General features: G+C 33.7%; 1 protein-coding gene across 3 annotated transcripts in view; it reads right to left on the bottom strand.

Moving 5' to 3' along the window:
* Positions 1–398: 398 nt before the first annotated feature.
* The window catches only part of LOC143233468 (cholinesterase-like), an 82,747-nt gene continuing 58,800 nt past the window's right edge, over positions 399–24,345 (bottom strand). The window contains exons 8-12 of one of the 3 annotated variants that reach the window (XM_076469723.1): positions 14,660–14,795; positions 8,372–8,534; positions 5,128–5,445; positions 1,499–1,576; positions 399–910 (exon numbers count right to left, since the gene is read on the bottom strand). In XM_076469723.1, the coding sequence (XP_076325838.1) occupies positions 817–910; positions 1,499–1,576; positions 5,128–5,445; positions 8,372–8,534; positions 14,660–14,795 (789 nt within the window). In that variant the 3' untranslated portion in view covers positions 399–816. Of the gene's footprint in view, positions 911–1,494; positions 1,577–5,127; positions 5,446–8,371; positions 8,535–14,659; positions 14,796–24,345 lie in introns of all 3 variants that reach the window. The other 2 variants (XM_076469725.1, XM_076469724.1) reach the window with 2 other exon arrangements.

Genomic DNA, 24,345 nt, shown 5'->3' with positions numbered 1-24,345 from the left:
ACTATACACACCTTCAGAAAAAACAACAATGCATATAACATGCTGTTACACTATTGTACAGAGAGACATAATAATATCAACATCTTGTTGATAAATTGAAACATTATGTATTGTAGTGACACAAAATTTACATTTTCGTTTAGTCTTTAAGAAAAACAAAATATAAGCTTACAATGGCAAATACATTTATATCCAAGTTTGCTGAAGGAAAGAAAAACACTTAAACCATGGTTAGAATAGTTGAGAAATATCAATCCAAACAACTTTCAACAAACACGTAATTTCTGTAATGCACATTTCAAAGAACATTTTTAATTATCATATGACAAATAAAAAAAATAGTAAAGTTATCAATAAAGCAGTAATGAAGAAGTTTTAAACTGCAGGGAAAATAACTCGTTTTTTTGTTTTTTATAAACTGGAGCAGCAGATTGACAAGTTTGCCTTTAATTTGTTATATTTAAACTATAAGTGCAGTATTAAACCTCACAACCTCCTTAAAATTATATTTCCTTATCATATTTATTAACACTGACAAATCAGTCATTAGGGTGAAATGAAGAACCATGATATATATATTTGTTGTTGTTGTTTAATATAGATGATAGGTCTGTAACCAGTACATCCAATTCATACATGTGTACTTCTAAAGTTATTGTCTACATACACAAACAAAAGAAACTGTATAACAGTAAGAAATACGTTTGATGATTCTTGTCTATCTCTAGACATCAGAAGTAATTAGCACAATATCATTAGGATGATACCACTGCTGAAAACGATGTACGATCAATAGTTATTATCATACAGTAAAAATCAAACGGTTGTATGTCGATCACAGTTGTTATCAGCCAAGATAATATTCTTTGGATTATACTTTACATTGTAGTTTTTCTTCATTACCCTGAAACTAAACACAATCAGAGATATAGAAAATATATTAATAGTTTTAATTTACTTATTAACGTTTTTAACCATAAACACACACAGAACAAAAAAGCCAGCCGCTCAAATGGTATTATGCAATATTTAATTATCTGTAGTCTTCTCTGTTGAAAATAACAAAAGTGTCACACTCATGTGGCAATTTAACTAGTCTGAATGATAATTTAGAGCTCAGATACATTTTTAAAATATGGTGAACCTTTTCATCAAGAAACATAAAATAGCAAGAATTGCATATAAATACATCTTGCAATTTAAAATTCAAACAAGCACTGGATATTTGTTTTTTCCTCAATTGCAAATTTTAAGCTGTTACAGAAAAATACATTTTAAGTATGAAGCTTTCATTGTTTTTAAAAAGAAATATACATAAAAAATCATTATACAGTAATAATAATTACATTATATACAAGTAACAGTTTGAGCACATGGTTTGATTTGATAAAATTTCAAATGAGAACAAGTAAATTATATGCAATAATAAGTAATAAGACAGTGAATTCCTGTAAACAGTAAAATATAGTAAAAAAGACATCAATAAATCAATACCTACTCTATGGCCAGTTCTGAAGCGTAAGGACCTGATGTTTGTGTTGTGGCAATTTCATCATCATCATTTACAATATGTTTACTATACAAAAACAGATACACAAGTTTTAGAGAAGAACAAAACAGCTTAATATACAACTATAATTTAAACTTTCTCATTTACTGAACTTATGTCCCCACCCCTAAATCCCAAAACATAAAGCAATTATTTATTACAATTTAAACGTTTAAATTCAGGTGCACACATACATTAAGACAGTGCAAGCACTTAAAATAAAACAGAATATGCATTTAACTATGATGAAAATTGAGTATTCTAACTCTTCAGGCTGTGACATTAATATATCTATCATGAAAGTATGAGTAAAATTAACAATGTTAGTGAAAGCTTTTCTGTCCACTCTCCAAATCAAAACATTCATATTGCTAATTTAATGACATGCAAATTAATTTATGCTTTTACAGTCACCCCATGGCAAAAGATCTGGTAATAAGACATTATATTACATGATAAATCTCTCTTTATTGGCTGTATGCAGACTCCAATAAGAAGAATGTTTTAGTATTCCTTTAGAATCCAGGACAAGAAAAACTACTTTTCTCTACTCTTATCACAATAGTATCAGTGAATAATTCTCTTATGCTACCCTATTGGTTACCTCAGTTGTATCCTGAACTTCAAAAATTGTCTTTTTATCACAGATGGGTTCAGTTATTTTAGAACAGGCTTTAACAAGACAAATTATTCTCCTTATCTTTATCATACTGTGCAACTCACTATAAAATATCTTTCATTATAGCTAATCACTTACACTCTGGTTAACTTTAGCTTTCTGAATGAATTTTACTCACTGAAATTTGCTTCTTTAGTTCTCTTTTACCTTAACTTGCAATCATGAGCTACTTATATAAGTACTGTATTCAATGAGACCTCCAAAAACAGACATGGAAACATGTGAGTTTTGGAAGGAACCTGAAGTCTAATGGTGAGCAAAATATTGTACATATAGAGGCAGCGCAAAATTGAGGAAAGTTAATATATGGAAAAACTATAAAAATAATTAGACTTAAGCGATCCTATAATTTACTAGTCATGATACCCCCGAAAATAATAGCAGATTCGCAGCAAATACATAAAATAAAAACAGTATAATTAATATACTGTGATTTGAATTTATTTTTCTGATTAGTTTCTTATTAATAACTTGCTGGAATACTCAATCCCTGGATGGAAGTTATGTAAATTCATGATCAATGAAAGTTGTTTTCCTTTTATATAACTATTAAAAATGCAAAAAAATATAAAATGTGAAACCACAACTTTGCATTATCTCTGCATGGGCCAAACAAAACTTCATGCCAAATTTGGTAAAGCTCCATCAACAGGGGACAAAGCAATGGTAAATATGCAAAACTGAAAATTTGTATGTATTTCCCCATAGACTAAATGAACTTCCATACAAAATTTGGTAAAGATCCATCTGCAGGAAGCTAAGTAGAGGTAAAAAATGTAAAAATGCACATAAAAACTGCAAAAGGAAACTGAAAATTTGTATGTATCCCTGCATCGACAATATTAACCTTTATACCAATTTTGGAGAAGATCCATCCACACAATGTGAAGTTATTTCACATACGTACAACAGTCAGTACTGTTATATTTATATAGATTAGTACTGCTATAGGATGCAATTTTGGAATAGTCAGGCCACTGCCACAGCTAAACAATGTGACATAGGATGTATGCAAAGCAAGTACTTAGGACTTTTTTATTATTATTTAATGCTATAAAATTGAATTTTGAGTCATTTTAGTTACAAATACTGCATGCATATAATGTAATGCATTAAATTAAAAGAAGCAAGTTTTAAAAAATTAGTTGTGGTAATAGATGCCATGGAAAAGTGTCAGGTCATGGTCTTGCTGCTTCCCACAGGCATGATTAGACTTAGATGATTGTATTGATTTTGATGATAACAATGATCAATATCCAATTAATCCTACAAGTAGTTAGCAAAGAGAAACTTTTAACAGATAGCAGTTAAAAGTCTATAAACATAACCGAGTAATAAAACAAATTTTTAAAAACTAAGTTTTATCTATTTCAAGCAGGTGAATTATATTTAACTCTTAAAACAACCTAGTTTTATAGTAATCATATCAAACCCTAGATTTTGTATCAATGTCATTACTAACAAAGTGATGAAGAAACAAACCTAAAATAAGTTAAATGGTTGTATTATTGAAAATGAGCAGGTACTTTGTTTTTCTGATAAGTATCAATACATACACTAAAGTTAACTGGCTAAAGTCACAAATACATGTATCATAAACAAAAATGTATCAAACAGCTTAAACATAACCAGTAGAAAAAATTTTATATTAATAAATCAATATTTGAGGTACATTTTTATCAAATAATTTTTCAGTTCTTTTTTGACTTGGGTGAATTAAGGTAAGATTGAAGACAAAGCTGCTAGTTGCTTAACTGCATGAGAAAGCCCATTAAAAACAAAACAGTTGAAATTGGACACTTCAAATAAATTTGATTAAGATTTTGTGTACTTGTGAATATTTTGAATGTCTATTTTGTTCTTATTCTAATAAATATAGCATAAACAGTATAATAACTTTACATCTTACTTCCCTTGAGTCAAGCAAGTATAATGTTCTGTTAAAAATATATATATAATTAATGAAATGCATGCTCACTGTCTAAGCCAGAAAACCTGCTTAAGCCAGAAATTTTACTCAGTCCTGTGCGATTCCACCTTAGACAAGTTTTACTGTGTCTATATATATATATATATTACAGCAAAGAGTGCACGTGGAGCTAAAAATATAATCCTGGATAGGCTTTTTAAAAAGAAAGTAAAAATAAGCAGATATCAAAAATCTGAAAAGCAAATACCATTATGGTAGGCATAAAAGAAACAATGATGCAAAAAAGGTGAAAACTAAACAAAATCTGAATCCTTAGGTATTTGTGTTCCTCAGAGAAGTCTGTAATGTTGCAATGAAGAGTAAACCAGATATATCACTTTAAACATGACAACAATACTTTGTCTTCATAACCTCAATTGTTCAGTAAATGATTATACATTCGATCTCAAGTTTCATAATCTAATTATAATAAAGTAAATTCTAGTGATATATACAATACACTGTGTGATTACACTTAGCATACATTTCAAAAGACAGTTCCTGATGTATTTTTTATGTTAATGACAAGAAACTACAAAACAATGAATTGTTACAATTATTTTAGTAATTAATAATACAACAGAAAGTACTGCATTAAAAGTATACGATTTCTTTTAATTTCAAATTAGTGAAAAGTGAAAAAAACTAACTTAAATATTAAAGTTTATAAGACTGTGAACTGTATAAAGAAAAATATATGAGATAAATGATTAAAATAAATTTCAGAAAAACACTACTTTCAACAAAATATAGTGTATGTTAGGCAAAAATAAATTGTTGAAAGCATTGTTAAAACATTATAAATTAATTATCTAATATATGTCAAATACCAAGAATAAAATTAAAAACTTTTAAAATTGTCTATTGTTGTTAACTAAAGAACACAAAGTTTAGCTGCTAATATAAAGCTCCTGGTCATTAGTAAGATACCTTTTAGCTCTACAGTAGAGACAACAACAAAGTATGGCCAATATCATGAATAACCCTACAGCTCCTACAACTCCCCAGAGAGCAGCACTATAGATACGAAGCTCTTCTTCATATGGTTGAAAAGTTGGTGGCCACGTAGGAAGAACCTTTTCAACAACAGAAGGGATGTATTCATTCCAAAACTGTGATTGCTTCTGCCTGTAGTCCTTCATCATCACACTTGTCAAATTAGTTGTATTTACAGACAAGTAACACAAGTTATTTAATGCCATAGGCTCCCAGTGTGAAATAGTGTTGAAATAAGTTGGTGTTGGTTTTCTATCAAATAAAACACACACATATATATCAATACTCATGACTTAAATAAATGATAAGAACTTATACTATTGTAGTAGTACACAGTTTCTTTTCAGAAAGAAATTCTGATTTGAATATTCTGGGCAGTTGGAATAAAATTAAGTAATAATTAATGTCTCTTTAAATGTGGTTAAAATTTACTTATGAACGTTTACAAAACCAAAATACCTTACCCTCATCATCAGCATTGCTAGTTAAAATATTAACTGTTTGCTGAACTTCCACTGAGTTTCTGTTCAAATAAATATGAATAGTAATAAAATATTGATGTTTTACCTGTGATTTACTTTCCATTGTCCTTTAAAAGTAACTTGAAATCTAATTTTTGACTTTGTTCCAATACCTTTGTATAGTGCTGAACAATTTCATGTATGAAATATTACTGAAAGTGTTTCATATTACTTCCTAGAATTCAGCCAAGTTATTTATTTGATTTTGCCCTTCTCAGGTTTTACATAAGCCACGTAGTCTCAAGAATCTTAATTTCAGGACTGTGGGCAGGCCAATCTATGCTTGTAAGAATTCCACTGAGATCTTTATTATAGAGCTATTATTTCACTACATGTTCCATATGCATGGGATTACTGTCTTCCTGGAAGATGAATCTATACCTGACAAATCTTGTTCATGAGAGAATGGAATGATTGTTGAAAAATTTCCTGTAGTTGACAACAGTTGGGGTGCCATCAATTTTGTGTAAATTACTGACACCACTGACTTAAATGTAGCTCCAAACTATTACTGATCTCTCACCATGCTTAAAGGTAGATGTTGCAAGTTCAATATGATACTATTCTACCTTCAGCCATTAAACAAACCACTGTTAATTGTTGCCAAGGGATTTGAATCCACCCGTAAAGAGCAATGTAATGAAAACATCATCTTTCAGCTTTTCTCATTTAGTTGTTTGAAGTTTGATGCTCAATTCAACCTTTTTGTTTTATTAGCTCTCCTAAGTAGTAGTTTCTAATCAGCAGTTATAAATTCAATAAGATCACTTTGTGCTAACTTACTGCTTTAAGAGGTAACATCCACACATATATTAATAGCTAAGTTGTTGGCAAGATCTCTACTGGATTGTCATACATCCTACAGTGAATGTATCCTGAGTTAATAAATCTCATTTTTAAAGAGTTTGAGCTTTATATCTTCACCCCTTCTACCATCAACCATACTAGTTTCTCATATGCTTTTAATTTTCTGTGCAGATCCAACTAGAAGTCATGAGTTCATTCACTGTGTTACTACTTGAACAAAGTAGTGTGTACATTTATAGATATCATGTTGGTATGGCACTGTATTTTAACATATCAGTAGAGAACAACAAGCTTTCTATTAAACTTCCTTAAATTAATTGTATCTACTGCATGTAAATGTAACCTTTTTTAAAAGCCAATTACCTTGTTAGAAAAATAAAGCTGTTTTAGTAAAAGATGATTCCTACCTTGCCAAAATTTATATTTGCATCCCCTAAGTATTATGATTATCACCATTAAATATGAAAAAAAAAAAGATAAAGCATCAACACTATCAGTTCCATTAACAACTTTAACCATCTAAGTCAAATATCCTTTAATTCTTTGTTCAAGAGCAAACTAGTTAAGAGACTTTACTCTTCCTTTGTAATGACAACATTTCCACCTTAGGTATCATCTTAATAGCCATATTCTGGACCATTCTCAAAATACAATACCATTCTGAGATAAGATGCAATGACCAAAGACAGTATTTCAAATATGACCTAACCATTTTAGCAATAAAATGGTATTATAACCTCTTTAGACTTGTGTTCAGCATCTATAGATATAACACAAAATTGCTTGGATGGCTTAAAACATTGATCAACCAAACCACTGAGATCTTTTTCTTTCATAATACTGCTAAAGTTATTCCTACTAAAATCATACTTATAATTTAAGTTGTGATATCTCACGTGTATTTCCTTGCATGTATTACAACTAAAAGCTACCTGCTATTTATTTGCCCAATGTAACAAATAGTCCAAATCCTTTTCTAAAGCAGCAAAATCCTCTCCAGAGCCAAAAACGTTCCTCAACTTTAATGGCACCAGTAAATTTAGATAAGTTATTGGCCATCACTTCACTAATGCCATTGATGTTAATAAAAAAAAAAAAAAAAGAAGCAAAGGTCCTACTACTGCAACATCCCATTTGTGATATTAGTCCAGTTTGACTGAACTTCATTTATAGTCCTCTGCTTTCTACTGTTTAGTCAATCTACACACATAACATTTTAAACACCTTTTATAAGGTACCTTGTCAAATGCCTTCTAAACATACAAAAACATCAAATTCACAACCATACCCTTATCTATATAAGCAGTGATCTCTTCAAAAAATGTCAGAATATTAGTAAAGAAAGATTTCCCATCATGAAATCATGCTGACTATTCAACAACATTTTAAACTTTATTAAATGATTTTGCAAAGTTGGTTTATCTTCAACAACTCAATTCATCAATAGGTTTAGGTATTATCACCTAACTGTACTGTTTTCGTGGCAAGTTCAACAACTCATCACCAGTATTAATCAGTGCAAGAAGCAAAATATTTATATTTCACTTTGAAAATTTCAATTTAAGGGTAAACAAAAGTACTGAAAAATTGCACTACCTGGGCTTCTGTATGGTCAGAGCTAAGAAACATGAGATTTATACATTTTTAGCTCGATAAAACCTGCTTAGCTCAATTGTTAACTGTGGATATAACCAGTTATGAAGAAAATAAAAAAAAAGTTTTGGAGGAAGTATATGTAACTAAAGTAATATGTAGCAGAAAATGTTGTAAACGTCATTCATATTATTAATTTTCCAATAATTCTAATCAAAGATTTATTTAAAACTTAATAATATCAATAGTACATATACCCATCTCTGGCAAAGTTGGCCCATGCTTCCATAAAGAATCGACTCATATTACGATCAGCTTGTGTCCACTTAGCCTCTGATAACTTTAAAGAACTGGGGTAGAAGTTATAATCCATAAATGGAGCACCAGTAATCAGCAGATATTCTGTGTCATGGGGCACACCTGTAATTTAAGAATGTAAAATAAAATATACTCAAAATCATAACATCTGAAAACAGTACCATTAAAAGAAAATGCATTTGTTTAAACATTGATATGGAATTTTAAGTAAACTTTTCAATGAAGAGCAAAAGTCTAGGTTTGATTCCTGTCAAAACTGTAAAGCTCATACTATTTATAGACAATATACAAAATGATAAAAACCCTATAACCCAAGTGCTTTTGAAAGGTGAACCTTTGTTCTTCAGGAGTTAACTGAAAATGGTTGTGTAAATGATGTATAAAGGGAGTTGAGTAATGTTATGAAGATCATTTGGGCCTGCAGGAAGGTTTTCTATATTTTTTTCGATGTACTTTAATTAATTGTGTCTAATTTCTGATACAACATGGCTTGTAATGAGAATTTTATAGAAAAAGGTGTTAGAGATATTTTGCTTTACAAATGGCCAAGAAAAGCTATACTTAAGTGTTGATAAAGTAAAATAAAAGTGACACATGGAGATTTACTGAAAAAATGTTAACAAAGCAATGATTGGAGACCACTGATTCCAGGATCTAGATTTATTCCACTGAGTTGAACAGTATTTAAATTAACAATGTAATAAGCTTCTTTTATCTCTCTCTCAGATTTAGTTATAAAATTGGTTTCAATGTTGATAAGAGTAACATCCTTAACAGAATGGAAGAGTTTGTTGTAGTGTTCATCAGTAGGAGGATTCTTTTCAGTTTTAACAGAAGACTTATGGTTATTGAAATATTCTCTAAAAGTCATTTGGGTATGACCTACATACTGGTGATTGCATTTTTTACACTGTACAAGGTAAATGGCATTTTCTGTTGTGTAAGAAACTTTAGAAATTTTAAAGTTTCTCTTGTTGCACTTTTCAGAAAAAGAGCCAGTGGTTTCTATGAATTTGCAGGTTTGACAAGCTTTATAACATGGACGACAACCATTCTCTGGTAGGGTATAATTCACATTGCATGAACAAGGGTATATTTTAGACTTCTTTTCTCAGTTGTAGGAGATGAAAAAAAATTTTTTTTTTTTCTAAATGCACAAACTGTTTGAGTTTAAAGCAACAGATAATAACAAGAGGGTGGCTTTCCTGTTTAGAGCTTTTCTGATCTAGCTGCCAATTTTGGTATTTCATATCCTCTTTGTAACATGGTTTGTTTTAAATCCTTGGTGTATTTTCTGAATAAATTTTCTTTATTCTAAGAGCCTGACTGTAAATAATGTTTTATCTAGTGCTCGCATGATGACAGCTTTAAAAATGAAAGTACTGTAGTCTATCTGTGGGTTTTTTTGTACAAGTTGATGTGCAAAACTCCATCCTTTAAAAAAGAAAGTGACATTAAAAAAATTAATTTTGGTGGCAAACTACTGATACATTACTTACTTTCTCTTACAAGATTAGCTATTCTCATTCAGTGCTGTCCTCTATAGGCAAACATTTTTTATGCATGCCACAAGCCTTCCATTTCCCACTATTGGAATTGGAAGATTCCCATATGTTTCTCATGCAAATCATCATGCATCACTTCTTAACCAACAGAAACATGACATGCTCACATGATGCATGTGGCTTCGTCTACACTCCTCTATCACTTCTTCTTTGGCAGAGTTTGAGTTGTGATGTATTCTTTTGTGTGCCTAGTGCATTCAATGTGATAAATAAACCTTCTTTTTCCATGAAGTGGTTATTTTTAGATTATTTGTCCCTCAGAGGCACAGCTGTATATCTGTAGACTTACAATGCTAGAATCCAGGTTTCAATACTCGTGGTGGGCAGAGTACAGATAGCCCATTGTGTAGCTTTGTGCTTAACTCCAAACAAAGAAACAAAATTTTTGACTATTTTTATTTATTCAATCAATTTATATATTTATCAGTTTATTTCTGTTGCTATATTTTAGCACTCTAATATTTTTAACCTTTCTTGTGCAATAAATTCTAAAGTACACATTACCAGTTCTGAGGTCACTCCAGCAACGTGCATTTATTTCTCAGGCCACAGGCGCAGGCAACTTGGTAATGAATTGATTGCCTTTTATATGTTTGGAGATTGAATGTTACATGGGTTAACTTTTGTTCACAGACAGCGCTCAAGCTCTTCCTGAGATGGCTTAATCTGTACAGCATGACAAGAACTTTGACTGTCTTTTATTGCCACCAGAGTTTCCCAATCTTTCACATTCACAGCCTGAGGAATCACCTAGGCCTAATTCAGTCTTTACAGATTTTATGTCTCAGATTTGTGATATTTTATCCCATGTCCTTGTCTCTTATCCACCTTGTATTTCTTTATTGCATGACCAAGCTTCTCAACCATTTTTGGTTATTCCTCCCTCTGTGGGAAGGGAGGGAGTTCCCAAATTAAATGTTAGTCTTACTCATGCCCAATATTTTCACCTATGCTTATACTAACCAACCTCTTATGGTTTTATCATACATAACCTTTTGGAGGCTCTCAGCAGACATCCTGTGAGGTTTTCTGCAGACACACTTCTCTCCAACACTTTAGCCTGTATTTTGTCTTTGTCTTTACATACATGTTTTCCTTGTTGCTAGGACCTTATAGGTGAGGTTGCAGTTTTGATTCAGGACAAATTACCCATGCTGTGTCTTTTATGTGTGGCAATTTCTCTGAGACTTTACATATTTGATACAGTCCCTGAAACTATCAAGCCTTGGGTAACGTCACTCTTCCAACAATACACTTTTATGAATTTTGTATCCCATTTGTCTCAGTCATCAGTCAGAGCAACATATGTTCCCTACTCCCATTCCATGTCCTTTCCCCTCCCAGTCCTTACTCATTCCTTCTAAATGGGGTACATCTAATCACTTTCCTCAATAACATGTCCTTCATTGTACCAGAACTGGTGATTGAATTTGTCCATTGTGGGCTTGGCTGTTCAAGTTTTTCCTTGCTGCTGTCCTTTCATAAATGATCAATAGGTGATACAGGTTCTGTCAGAAGAATTTTTTTTATCATTCTTTCTCCACCTTCTGTTTGTCCTTTCTCTGGATACTGTGTCCTGCTAGCATCTGGCAAAGTAGTTTGATAACTTATTGGGGTTTTTATTTCTGAATTTACATTGTTCCCAAGAAAACCAGATATTTATAGCTAGTAATCACTTCATCTTGCCTTAACTGCTTCATTGCACTACCCAAGTTTACCATGGAGTCTTTCCTCACCCTGAGATGGGCATTTTCCTAATAGTTGTGGATGACTTAAATGGGTGGTTCCAATGTGTACCTACATTCCCAACAGTTTTGAACTTGCTTCCAGTTTGTCCAACCCAGATTGGTTTACCAATTTTGGGCTCTTCCTTTCAGATTTACTTTGGCACCTTCTGCATTTTTGTTGAACAGTATGGGCTTTTCCATATTATCTCCATATTCTGGAGCTCTGATTTCATTTTTACATGGGTGACTGGCACATTCTTATTAGGAATCAGCCACTCATACTCATTAGCTTCTTTCTGTGGCAGCTCAAGTGGGCTGGTTAATCAAACTGAAGAAGTTGTTCCTTTGACTCAATCAATATATGGTCAAATTGGGGTACTTTTTTGATGTGAATATCAGTTGCACTCTGTCTTTTCCTTTACATCTTTGGTCAATGGAATTTTGGTTCACCATACCTTCTTGACACAGTGATTTATTGCTTGTGAGGTTTTGAGGATGTGGTTCTCCATGACTACACTGGTTCATCTCATCATGCACATATGTGATCCCTCATTGTGCTCTTCACAAATCTTGGAACCTTGCACTGGATCATATTTCCACCAATATTTCCCTTCCTCCTCCTCTATGAGATGATCTGCAATAATGACTGGATAAAGCCCATATGCCAGCAGGTGTGTGGCTTTCCCTGCATCTGGATCTGCATTTTCTCATGGAAACATTCCTTCTGGGATGGGGACATAGATCGATCAACAGGAAGCTTGGAGCTATTGATCTGCAGACAAAAATCATCTTGCATACCAATGTTCCCAAACTTCTAACCCTATACTGAGCATTGTATTGCTTCCTTCTTCTCATTTGTCATTGTCTGGTAATGATTCATTTGGACAATTCTACAGTGGTGGCACCCAGTTCAGAGATCCATGTTTTCTGATGCTGGATTTAGTATTCTTGGCCCACACCTATCACATTCACCTTATTGTATGCCTTGTGCTGAGTGCTTTCAGTCTAGACATGATTCATCTTTTGTGCCTTGACTGAATCTATTTAACATAGTGGGAATTGGATCCACTCATTTTTAGAGATATTTGTCATTGGTGGAATTCTCCCAAAGTGGATGCATTTGTCATAGGCCTCAATGCTAAGCCACCCCTCTTTTGGTTACCTGTATCATCACATCCACAGGCTATTGCAGTAGATGTATTCATTCATAACTGATTACACAAATAGCTTTATGTGTACCCTCTGATCCAATTGCTCTTGGATCCTCCTCATTGCTACCTAGTAGCCAGTGTAACATTGATTTCAAACATTACTTTGACTGCCCCTATTACCACCTGTTCCTCTTCCACTTTCTCCCTCCCTTCTTCATCAACCTCTCTTCCATATTGTACATCCCAACCTATATTACATCTTGCATCTGATGCTGGCTTTAGTCCAGTCCTTGGTAAGACAATCCAGTTTCACATGTTGAGTCACACCCTTGTTAGTTCATTCCATACAGCTGTCTTCTGATGGAAGTATACCAAGTTCAGTGGAAAGTAGACAAACACTGGTCTAGTAACAGGATTTTTCCTGCTGAAAAGCCTACTGTGGTTTTTGTGGCAAAAATTTCTGACATGATCCTTTGATTGTGAGTCTTCAGTCTCCTTACTTTCTGGATATTGGGTGACCTTATTTCATATCTTTCATTTTTCCTGATAGTGTAGGATTTTTTGTTCTCCTATTTTTACCATGCTCATGTGTTCTTTTCAGTTTTTATCCATACATTCTTTCTTTCAGGGGCCTTTATCTAATTTTCATTATATGGATTTCACTCAGTGGAGAATGGTGCCTTAAGAGGTGTTCTTTAACTCTCAGTATGCATGTACATCCATGCAAACTAATCATATATATTCCATGGCTTTGCATTCTCACAAAAGAGATAGGGTGTTCCGCAAAATCGATTAATGGTGAATAACTTCATGACATTTTGCTTTTTAAACATTTCTCTCCTGGACTGCACCACCTATGGATTGCATGGGTAAAACAGAAAGAGACTGCTACCCATTCCAGCCATGTTTCAAGTGAATAACTTGGTATGGTCTGCTTTTCAAAACAAGGTTTCATGGTCACCCACTGCACTGTCTCTGGTGATGAAATTCCTCTCAACACTTCATTCCATTGTCACAATCCTTTCCTAAAGCTAAGTATGGGAGTCCTTACTACTTTCCAGTTACAAGCTGCTGGAGTGGTTGACTTTGGAGGCACCTTCCTGAATGGGTTCTATGAAAAGATGGCTGTAGCCATTCAGCCAAATGTAGGGAAATGGTATTTTGCTGGTGTGTGTGAGATGTGGCCTCCAAAGATGTTGAGTCATCACCTTCTACCCTCCTGATAACATTTATGAAACTACTGATTCACCTTATACCTTTATCAAAAGTTATGACATATTGTACAAATACCCTCTTTAATTTTTGCAAACATGGTTTCAGCCCTCCAGTCTGTTTCGCAAAGTTTAAAAACTGATAATGTAAAATTTCTAAATATTCTCCATAAAACATGCTCTTCTACATATAAGTAAAGTAGTATGGGTACAATAATAATAACATTCATACATCAGGTCTCTCTCATGCTAAAGAAATTATTAATATATTAAATAGTTCATTACTTCTTTTAGTAGTAAACTCAGAAAGCAATTACAATGTGAAGCCTTTTATAACTGATTAATGTACTAGCTTAGAAACTATGGTTACTTTTTATTTTCTGAAATTATCTCCCTACCATATATATCAATATGATACTTGTACACTTATAAAACAATTCAGAACTCAACTTCTCCATACATAATATATTGAAACCATACATTTTATATCAATTACTAGATATTTGGACTTACACATATTCACTAAAATTAGTCTCCTACTAAATACATTAGTTTTTATATTGTTGTACTTACCAATCCATTCTGGTCTTAGTTCTTCCAAACCTTCAAAAGTGTAGTTCAGTACATACATATAAGTTTCCACACCCTTCTGTAGCATCAGTTTCAGTATTTTGTCATTTGGAGCTACAAAGAATGAATCTGACAGCAGCTACAACAAAACAACAATTTCAACTTTACCACAAATTAGTAGTTTTACACATAATTTAGTAGAAGAACATCACAAATATTTTCTTGGTAAAGTTAAGAGAAAATAATTTCAAGTATTGTTATGTGATGCAAAAACCACAACTACAGTTTAAATCAGACTATGGAGCAGGATCTGAAAGATTCATTAAGCCCCTAAAGAGTCCATTAGTAAAAACCTGGATGACCATGGATTGAATTCCATTGTGAAAAATTATTTTAAGTCTTTTAAAAGTGGTCTTCAGTGGCTCCTTACTATTTTTCTGTTATCAGGATCAGGCAGTAATGTTCTAAAGTACACTTCTGTTTTTTTATGACTTATCATTTTAGATTAAGATATTTTAGAAAACTTTTTAAAAGAGGATTAATTATTTTATTAATACAAAACAGAAATAATATGAAAGACTTAAGGTCATGCTCAACAAAATATCAGATTAGACAATTACCTTGTGTGCTTCAATGGTAGTTACAACCTTGACTGCTATTTATTTATGTAATAAGTTGAGTATTGTATTATGAATTCCCATCAAAATACTTTGAAAATTATGTGACATCTATATAATTAGTCTTCTAGATCTTCAACATAATAAACACCTAATATAAGTATAGTTTATGAGTACCACGTGATTACAATACTACCAACATTTACAGTTGTCTAGGGAAAATGTATAAGATGTATGCTCAATTAATATGGTTTAACATAACAGTACTGAGTGTCACATTTTCAAAATAAACTATAGATTTTTTAGAAATTATTATTGATAAACTTAATTAACAGCCACAATTTGTTACCTAATGAACTGATATGTGAAACACACCTGAATTTGGAAAACAGCTTTTTGTGTATTAACTGTAAACTTTCATTCACTCACCACATTTGCAGTATAAAATATATAACTGCTTTACTTTATTAGTGAAATTTATAAATACTGACAGTCCCAGCTACCATGTTTTGATTACATAAGTAATGTTTTGTTTTGAATTTTGTGCAAAGCTACATGATGGCTATCTGTGCTAGTCGTCCCTAATTTTGCAGTGTAAGACGAGAGGGAAAGCAGCTAACCATCACCACTCACTGCCAACTCTTGGGCTACTCTTTTACCAATAAATAGTGGGATTGACCATCACATTATTATAATACTCCCATGGCTGAAAGGGCAAGCATGTTTGGTGTGATGTGGACTCCAATCTGCAACCCTTGAATTACAAGTCGAGTGTCTTAACCACTTGGCCATGCTGAGTCCATAAGTAATGTAATTCTTACTTCCATATAATATGTGGACATTTAGTTTGGGAATTTCTTGTTTTTCTTTTTTAAGGTATATTTGCCTCTTCTTTTGTGTGGATAGGTACAAAATGATTAGTACACACAAAAAGAATACACAAGATCAGTGATGGAGACAAAAATTTAAATCAATAGGCAAAAAGCAACATAAAAGTGCCTCTAAGTAAACTTTAGTATGGCTACTGAAGGTAGGGAAAACTGAGAGGCCACTTAGTAAGTAATGTGAGATGAATGTGTTAGGTGAAGTCTACATACCAGCCTACAGAATCTTTTCCAATGATCACCATCAAAAGGAAGCCAGAGACTGTAATATGTCTAATCTGATTGGATATGACATGAAAAAGAATTTAATCAGATTCACCCAAAGTAGAATATACAAGTGAGACACACCCAAGTGGTTACAATGGAAGTGGATAAGTCATCATAGGATGGGGTAAGCTATGGGAAAACAAGTAAAAGAGGAGTACACGAAAAGAAGAAATCGAGGTGCGATAGAACTGGACAGTCTTAACTAGACATTAAAATGATCAGGAATGGAATAATAACATAATGAGAAAATAAAAAGGAGAAAGGGTTTGATTTAGTTGTGGTTAAGCACAAAGCAATGCAATGGGCTTTGTGTGCTCTGTCCACTATAAGTATCAAAACCCAAATTTTTGCACTGCAAGCTTCCTGGCTTTACCATTGAGTTTCTGTGGATGGGAAAAAGTGATGTAAGAAGTTCAACTGTTCATCCACCCTGGCAGATCAAATCTTTGAAAGAAAAAAGCAATCAAGAAACAAATCAACCAATCCTTACAACATAGAGAAAAGAAAATAATAAAGGTATGAATGTCTAAATTACAATGATCATTGTAAAAAACATGAAGAAAAAAGTTAAAAGAAAGGGACTAGTAAAAGATGTGGATAATGTTGCTCAGTAGCTGGCAATCCTTGAAACAGGTGAGCTGATGTCAAACAAACTAGAGAAAGCATAGATCTCAAAAGCAGATGTCTTCCTGTTAAATGAATAAGGAAACAACAGTCAAAGTGTCAGAATAGATTATCATAAGATTCAACAACCATGACCAAAAATTTGAGTAGGTCTAAAAGATGCAGACATCACCTGAGTGTTGATAAGCAGAGATCTTTCCTCAGGAGACCATGCCCAAGAGAAAGTGGCTGTGTCAAGAACTGACCATAAGTTGAAAAGAAGGCATCACTGTAAAGACAAGTTAGGTAAACCATCCCAAGTGATGTTGGAGAGACTAAGGCACATGACTAAGTGGGAAGCAAAAAGCAAAGATGAAGGGAGAGGCATAAGAGAAGATAAGTGGTGTGCCATGGGTCCTTTGATACCAAGATATTCATGGTTTGAAGATATAGGGAAGTTTGTTCAGCCTGCCCTGTACAAGAATTAAGAAACTAGAGAGGATGTCATAAACACAGGGAATCATGGGAAGAGAACAGGTGAGAGGATGATCAGGAAAAAAAAAAAGAAGTGAAATTAGAAAAACTAAGGACAGATATTATGGAAGAATTTGTACAATTTGAGAATCATCAGTGAAGAGATACCACATTTTATTGATTAGGTAAAGGCAGTTATCAGAGGTATCAGAATCAAGAACTGGCTCCAAGGAGGAGTTATTGCTGGAAGTCTCACTAAAACAACAAGTGAGAGGGAAACAGAAAGTAAAACTGTTAAGATGTGGAAAAGGAGAAGGGATAGCCCCACAGAGCTCCTAAGATCAGGAATACAACAGAAGTATCTGTGGTCTAATGAGATAAGAAACTAGAGAATCAAAAAAAAGATTGCTGCTGAACTGCCTGAGCCCAAAATTCCAACTTATTGGGGCCCTCCCCTTACTAGAATGGTGCAGTGAGACAAAAAACAAGCTTGAGATCAAGGAAAAGGAAAAAATAAGAAAGGCTGGTACCCAAAGGAAACACAATAAGATCGAGAATATTCCAAGGTAAGAGAAACAAAACAGAGATGTGAAGAGAAGAAGGGTAGAGATACAGCAAATCTACAGTAGTGACGTGACGTGAAGAGATGAATGGTGGAGATACAGCAAACCTGCAGATTAATACAAGTACATTAAAGGAAAGAAGGAACAAAGATGGAAAAAAGTAGTACCCAAAACAGAAGGAATGAAAGAAGTTGGTGTTCAAGAAAAATAGAAGGACATAGTCTTAAGCCATGGCAAATGAGTCAAATTGAGGGATAGGACAAGGAAGACACTGATCAATGTGGAGTGAGAACAGAAGGATGCCCAATAAGTAGAGCAATGAAATGTTATACAATACATCAGCAAAAAACAGGTACAAAGCCAAATACTAGAATTATGAGAATATCAAAAAGAAAGGAAAGAGCTACCTGTTCCTCATCATGGAGAGAAAAACCAGATGAGAAGGTACATGGAAAAAGGCTGGTAAAAATAATCCATGGGCAAGGTAGGTTCCACAGAATGAAGGAAACAGACTGATGAAGGACCTGAAGTGGAGAACCTGGTAGAAGGAAACCAACCATTTGATGCGCAGTAACACCATGAACATATAATGTGCCTCCAGTTGTCACTGATACAGGTGTACAAGATTCCTCACGTGGATTATCTGGACCTCAGAATGTAGAATCAATGCCAATTAGACAATTTACAATAAACTCGCAATCTATGAGCAGATTTTTATTATTATTGTTACATTTATATTTCTAGAAAGAAGAAACATGAATACCATAGAAGGAATGAAACTGCAATTGGATGGATGTAACAAAAATGCAATGTGGAATACCATAAGACAAGATAAAGAAGTGCAGTCACCAGTGACTTGAAACATAAAAGGTGCAAGAAAAATCATGTTTGAACACAAGCAGTGCCAAGGGAAGATGAGACCATGATCATGGGGATTACTGTACATGGAGGTTGTATGAAGTTTGTGCCACTTACTAGATGGCAGAGTTAAAGCATTATGAAAATTACATCATAGTGTGATGCAATACATGTAGAAATATGTAAGTGTAATAGATTTTTAAGGCTTTTGGCATGCATAGAATATTTTACAGTAGTTGCACATGAGGTAATAGCTTTTAGTGGTGCAGAGAGGTAAGAGACAGAACATTAAGCCAAACAGTTACTGTACCATAGGCAATTTTTTTACACTCCTGACAAAATAGTTTTTCAAAAATAAGCATTATTTAACATGACAAACTTTTAAGTTCATGTTCTATAAATGTTGTTCATGTAATGGATTTTATAAAAGGAAATTTTCTTATATTTGAGTTTGCTTACTATTTGAGTCTAAAACATAAGGACTGAAAATTGCTTAATCAAAATATAATTGAAAATTATTCTTAATCTTTCATTACATCAAAAACTGTTTATTTACATGATGCAGAAGTGTGTGTGTTTGTGTGCTTTATTTTAGCAAAGCCACATCAAATTATCTGCTGTGTCCACTGAGGGGAAATCAACCCCTGATTTTAGGATTGTGAGGAACTACATGATGCAGGAATCAAAACAAATCAATCACTCTCACTTTGGCTAAAGAGTATAATCAAATTCACCTAGTGGATCTATATTACTAACTGCCTTGGTCTCTGACTTCGGACTCACTACTAACACACAACCGGAAGCAAAAGAGTTTGTCAATACCGAACATTTCTGACTTTCCCAATACATGTGCAATCGTTATTAGTACTAAATTTGTGGAATAAATCACAGCATAGATATGAAATTATTTTACAAGATTATTTAAGTAATAAATGAAACAAAAACCACCAAATTAATAAAATCCTTTTTTTTTATCATGCTTGTTCTTTTTGACCAAATTTGTCATTACAGATTTACATACCCAATACATACCTCTTCATCATGTAACTGTACAACATTATGTACAATGATTTTGCAACTATTGTGAGATATAAAAATAACTATGAAACCCAACATATCATTTGATTCACCATTTGCAACTGCCTATGTCTGTTTTAAGGAAATCCACCCCTCATCAGTAACTCTAGACAAGGACAAACATTTAGACTAGGATTCATATAGTAGTGGACTGTATATTTTTCAGTTGGTGTTTTAAATCATAAATTTCAGTTCTCTGTGGTGAGTTAAATCAACTTAAAAGATCATTTGGTTAAACTCTATCAACATATTTGCCATCAAACCAAAACTGTTTAGTTTGATAACTTTTTAAAAGAGATACAACATCATATCATCTAATACTGAGCAATAATGTAATTAACATTAAATAAAAATCTTTTTGTATGTAAAATTATACAAGACTATAAAAGAAACATACAACCATTTTAAGCACTAAACTTTAATTAGTCAATAAAGACCAGTTCATTACGCTATTTAAATTTAGTCTTTCTATAATTAAGATACTCTATTTTTACTTATATTGTTAAAATATAGTTTCATCATTTTTTTAACATTTTAATCTTAGATATATCCTTAGATATATTAATACTGAAGGATAGAGGGCCAAATGAATAGAGAGAATGTTGAAAAAGATGAGCTCTTACAAATTTCTGAATGTTATTTATATTATAAATTGTGGTACCTTTGCTTAAAATAGCTAGATATAATAATAAAGATGGCAAAGCTTTTAATTTAGAGTTTATTGGTGTAAATTTTGCTACAATGTTAAAATAAGCTAAGTGAGTGTAATGGTACTTTAGGCTTATGTATATTTCAACTTACTTATAAATCGTAAAACAGGTTAAACACATTGTATTTATTGAACAAAACAATCTAAAAACTAATTTACTGTCTCTTGGAATTTGAAGAATTAACTTGTTTACTTGAAATAGCACCCATTAGTTTAAATTCAGCTAATATTGTTACAGATAAAGGTAGGTTATAAATCAGGCTAAGCATATTTTATTATTAACAATATGTATAATAAACCATTACGTTCTGTTTCTAAATTCTACAGAGTGGCCCTTAAGTCCCTACCCATCCATATGTTATCATGTTATATTCAATTACACATGTGTTATAAATTTTTCCTTTTTTTTCAGAGAAATATGGCCGATTTAAGCCCATTTACACATGAAAATGTCTCACAGAACATGGCGTCGCATAATAATATGCAGCGAAAATGAGGGATAGCAAATAGATACACTGGATACATAAGATATATGGATGGGTATGGACTTACGGGCCACCCTATATATAACAAAAGATAAACATTATTACTTTCGTGTGACAGTAAAGTAGTGATAAAAAAATATACTCTTCAAAAAAGAAACGCAAAAGGCAAAATATGAGACAAATTGTTAACAAGTTTATTCCGGGTAGTTCTGTATGACATGTGTGAAACTTTGCACATTCACTGCTGAACATCCAAAGTCTGCAAAGGTGAAGTCCATGCTCACTAGGTGAAGTTTAACGTCACTCAACCTCAATAACGAGTATGCCCCCCGTGAGCATCAATAACTGCTTGGCATCTCCTGCCCATGGAAGCGATGAGATGAAGAATCACATCCTGTGGAATGGCTGTCCACTCAGCCTGCAAAGCTGCTGCAAGCTGAGGTAGAGTCTGCGGTTGAGGTTGTCGCCGTCGCAGACGTTGGTCCAACTCGTCCCAAAGATGTTCGATGGGGTTTAAACCTGGTGATCTGGAGGGCCAGGGAAGAACGTTGATGTTGTGGTGTCTCAAGAAGACAGTGGTGAGTCGGGCTGTGTGAGGACGGGCGTTGTCATGTTGAAAAACATTGCTGACGTTCACCATGATGGGTTGCACATGGGGCCTAAGAATCTTGAAGACGTATCGTTGAGCCGTAAGATTCCCTCGAATGTGCAAAAGGTCAGTTCTGGCATTGTAGGCGATGGCAGCCCACATCATGATGCTGCCACCACCAAATATGTCAACATCCTGCACACAGTTTGCTGCAAAAAAGTTCATCTCTGCGATGGTAAACACGGGTCCTTCCATCCTGCCTACGAAGCATAAAACGTGATTCATCGCTGAACCAAACATGCCTCCATCGTCGATGAGGCCATACCCGATGTGCCCGAGTCCACTGCAGCCGTGCTTGACGATGTTGCTGGGTGAGGATGATGCCTCTGACTGGACGTCGAGGTCGGATTCCTGCATCTCGTAGACAGTTGCGTACGGTCTGATCGGAAATCCTACGCAGCCCTGGTATGGTTGAGGCAGTTGACGTCGCAGTGGTGGTCCTATTCCAAAGGTGACATAACCGGATGTTGCGATCTTGTGCGGGCGTGGTCACACAAGGTCTGCTAGATCGTGGACGGTCACAAGTTGAACCATGTTGTTGGTGACGATTCCATAGCCTTGTGATGGTGCTTGGGTGGACATTCACAGCTCTGGCAACATCTGATCGAGATTCGCCTGCTTCCAAGCGACCAATGGCGTTGTTGCGTTGTGCTTCAGCCAGCCTTGGCGTAACTGTATTGCGTGTCAGTGGCTTAACGCTGAGCTATGGAAACCAAAAACCCGTCACTTTTATAGGGATTTTGCACATGTTGCACTTGCAGAACATGCAGATCTCTCAAACAAATTTATTGGACACGCATGCGTTTTGGCGAAAAATCTGATGTTTTCCTCCGTTTTCAAAGTGCACAACTTTTATTGTCATTTTGATCTGACAATCAGTGCCTTAACACGTGTAACATCACATACTCTAAGCTTGTAACGTTATTACATATATTTCTCTTTAAAATAACAAAAATATCCCTTTTGCGTTTCTTGTTTTGAAGAGTATAACATTGTTTCTAAAACCTTAGGCTTAACAGTAACAGTATTAACAATAGGCAACTGCTATTTAGCAATAAGTATTTATTTTCAAGCTACATGTATAAATGCAATAGTTAAGACTAGTGTAGAAGTTAAGCATTCATAGTTTCTTACATGTAATGGGTAAAATAAGTGAGTTTTATTTGAAAACTTGGTGCTGGTGTGTACTTTTAAGGAAGCTAGTAATGAAGATGTGCAATTTTTATGTAGAGTTTGTAGGTTGGAGAAGTTGAAGCTATCCTAATCCAAGTAGAGGCAATAAGGAGCTATTTATGGTAAGGAAAACAAAATGGTCAGGGAAGGATATGGACAATAAGGGTGTTACAGTTATAGGTGATTCCTTGACAAGGTATGTGAATAGAATAATCTGTGAAGAAAATAGTGAGAAGAGAATCAGATGCTTCATTATTCTACCCAGGAGCACAGATGGAAAATATAACTGACAAAGTGGGAGATATAATAAAGTTGGCTAGCAAATATGCTGTGTTTGTGGAGCATGTAGGGGTAAATGATGTAGGGAAAGGTAGGTCAGAGGAGTTAATTAATAAGTACAAAGGGTTGATAAAGCCATTTAAAGAAAAAGCTATGACTTAATTTGGTCAGCAAAACTGCCCAAAATTAACTGTGGGGATGAAGTTTTAAGTATGTCACAAGGGCTAAATGCTGGGCTTAAGTTAGTAAGTAAGGATGAGCAGATAGGCCATTTGAACTTGTGGGACAGGTTCAGTGGAAGAAAGGAGCTTTTTCAAATAGATGGTTTACATTTAAGTATGGTAGGGGTTAGCTTATTTGCTGAGATTATTAACTCAGCTTTAAGAAAAGGTTTAACCTCGGACTAGACACTAGTGAGAGTTACAAAAAAAACTAAATATAAAAGGAATAAGAAGCAGAAAAAATTAAGCATAGGAAATAAATATAGCAGTAGTTATAAGGCTAGGTGTAATTGTTACTACTGAAATACTAGAAGCAGAAGAAATAAAATAGATGACTTCACAGCATGGAGACTTAAGAAATGGAGAATTATGATGTAATGAGAAGTTAAAAAAGGATTATTTTGTTGAAAGAAGTTTCTTTGAAATACAGAGTTACAGGCTATTTAAATGAAATAGAGTATTAAAGTGGGGGAGAGTGGCTTTTATATTTAAAACACGAATTACATTCTGTTAAAATTGATGATATCAAAGATAACAGCAAGGATATTGAATCCATTTGGGTTTCTGTTAGTGGATATGTTATTATGAATTTGTTACAGATGATCAAATGATACTGAGGAAACTAGTGAGAGACTTTACAATGTTAATGAAATCATAATTATGGATCATTTTAATTTCAGGCATATAGATGGGGAAATGCAAGAGTCAAACCATGAGAAGAAGAGTTTTGGAAACTGTTCAAGAGGGCTTTCTTCACAAATCAATCAAGGAATGTACCAGAAACTGTTATTTTAGATTTACTGTTAACTTTAAACATAGAAACTGTTAAC

This window comes from Tachypleus tridentatus, chromosome 12 (genome assembly GCF_004210375.1).
Source record: "Tachypleus tridentatus isolate NWPU-2018 chromosome 12, ASM421037v1, whole genome shotgun sequence".
Taxonomy (NCBI): domain Eukaryota; kingdom Metazoa; phylum Arthropoda; class Merostomata; order Xiphosura; family Limulidae; genus Tachypleus; species Tachypleus tridentatus.
The sequence above is the reverse complement of the archived record's forward strand: the minus strand, read 5'-3'. Positions and strand labels throughout refer to the sequence as shown.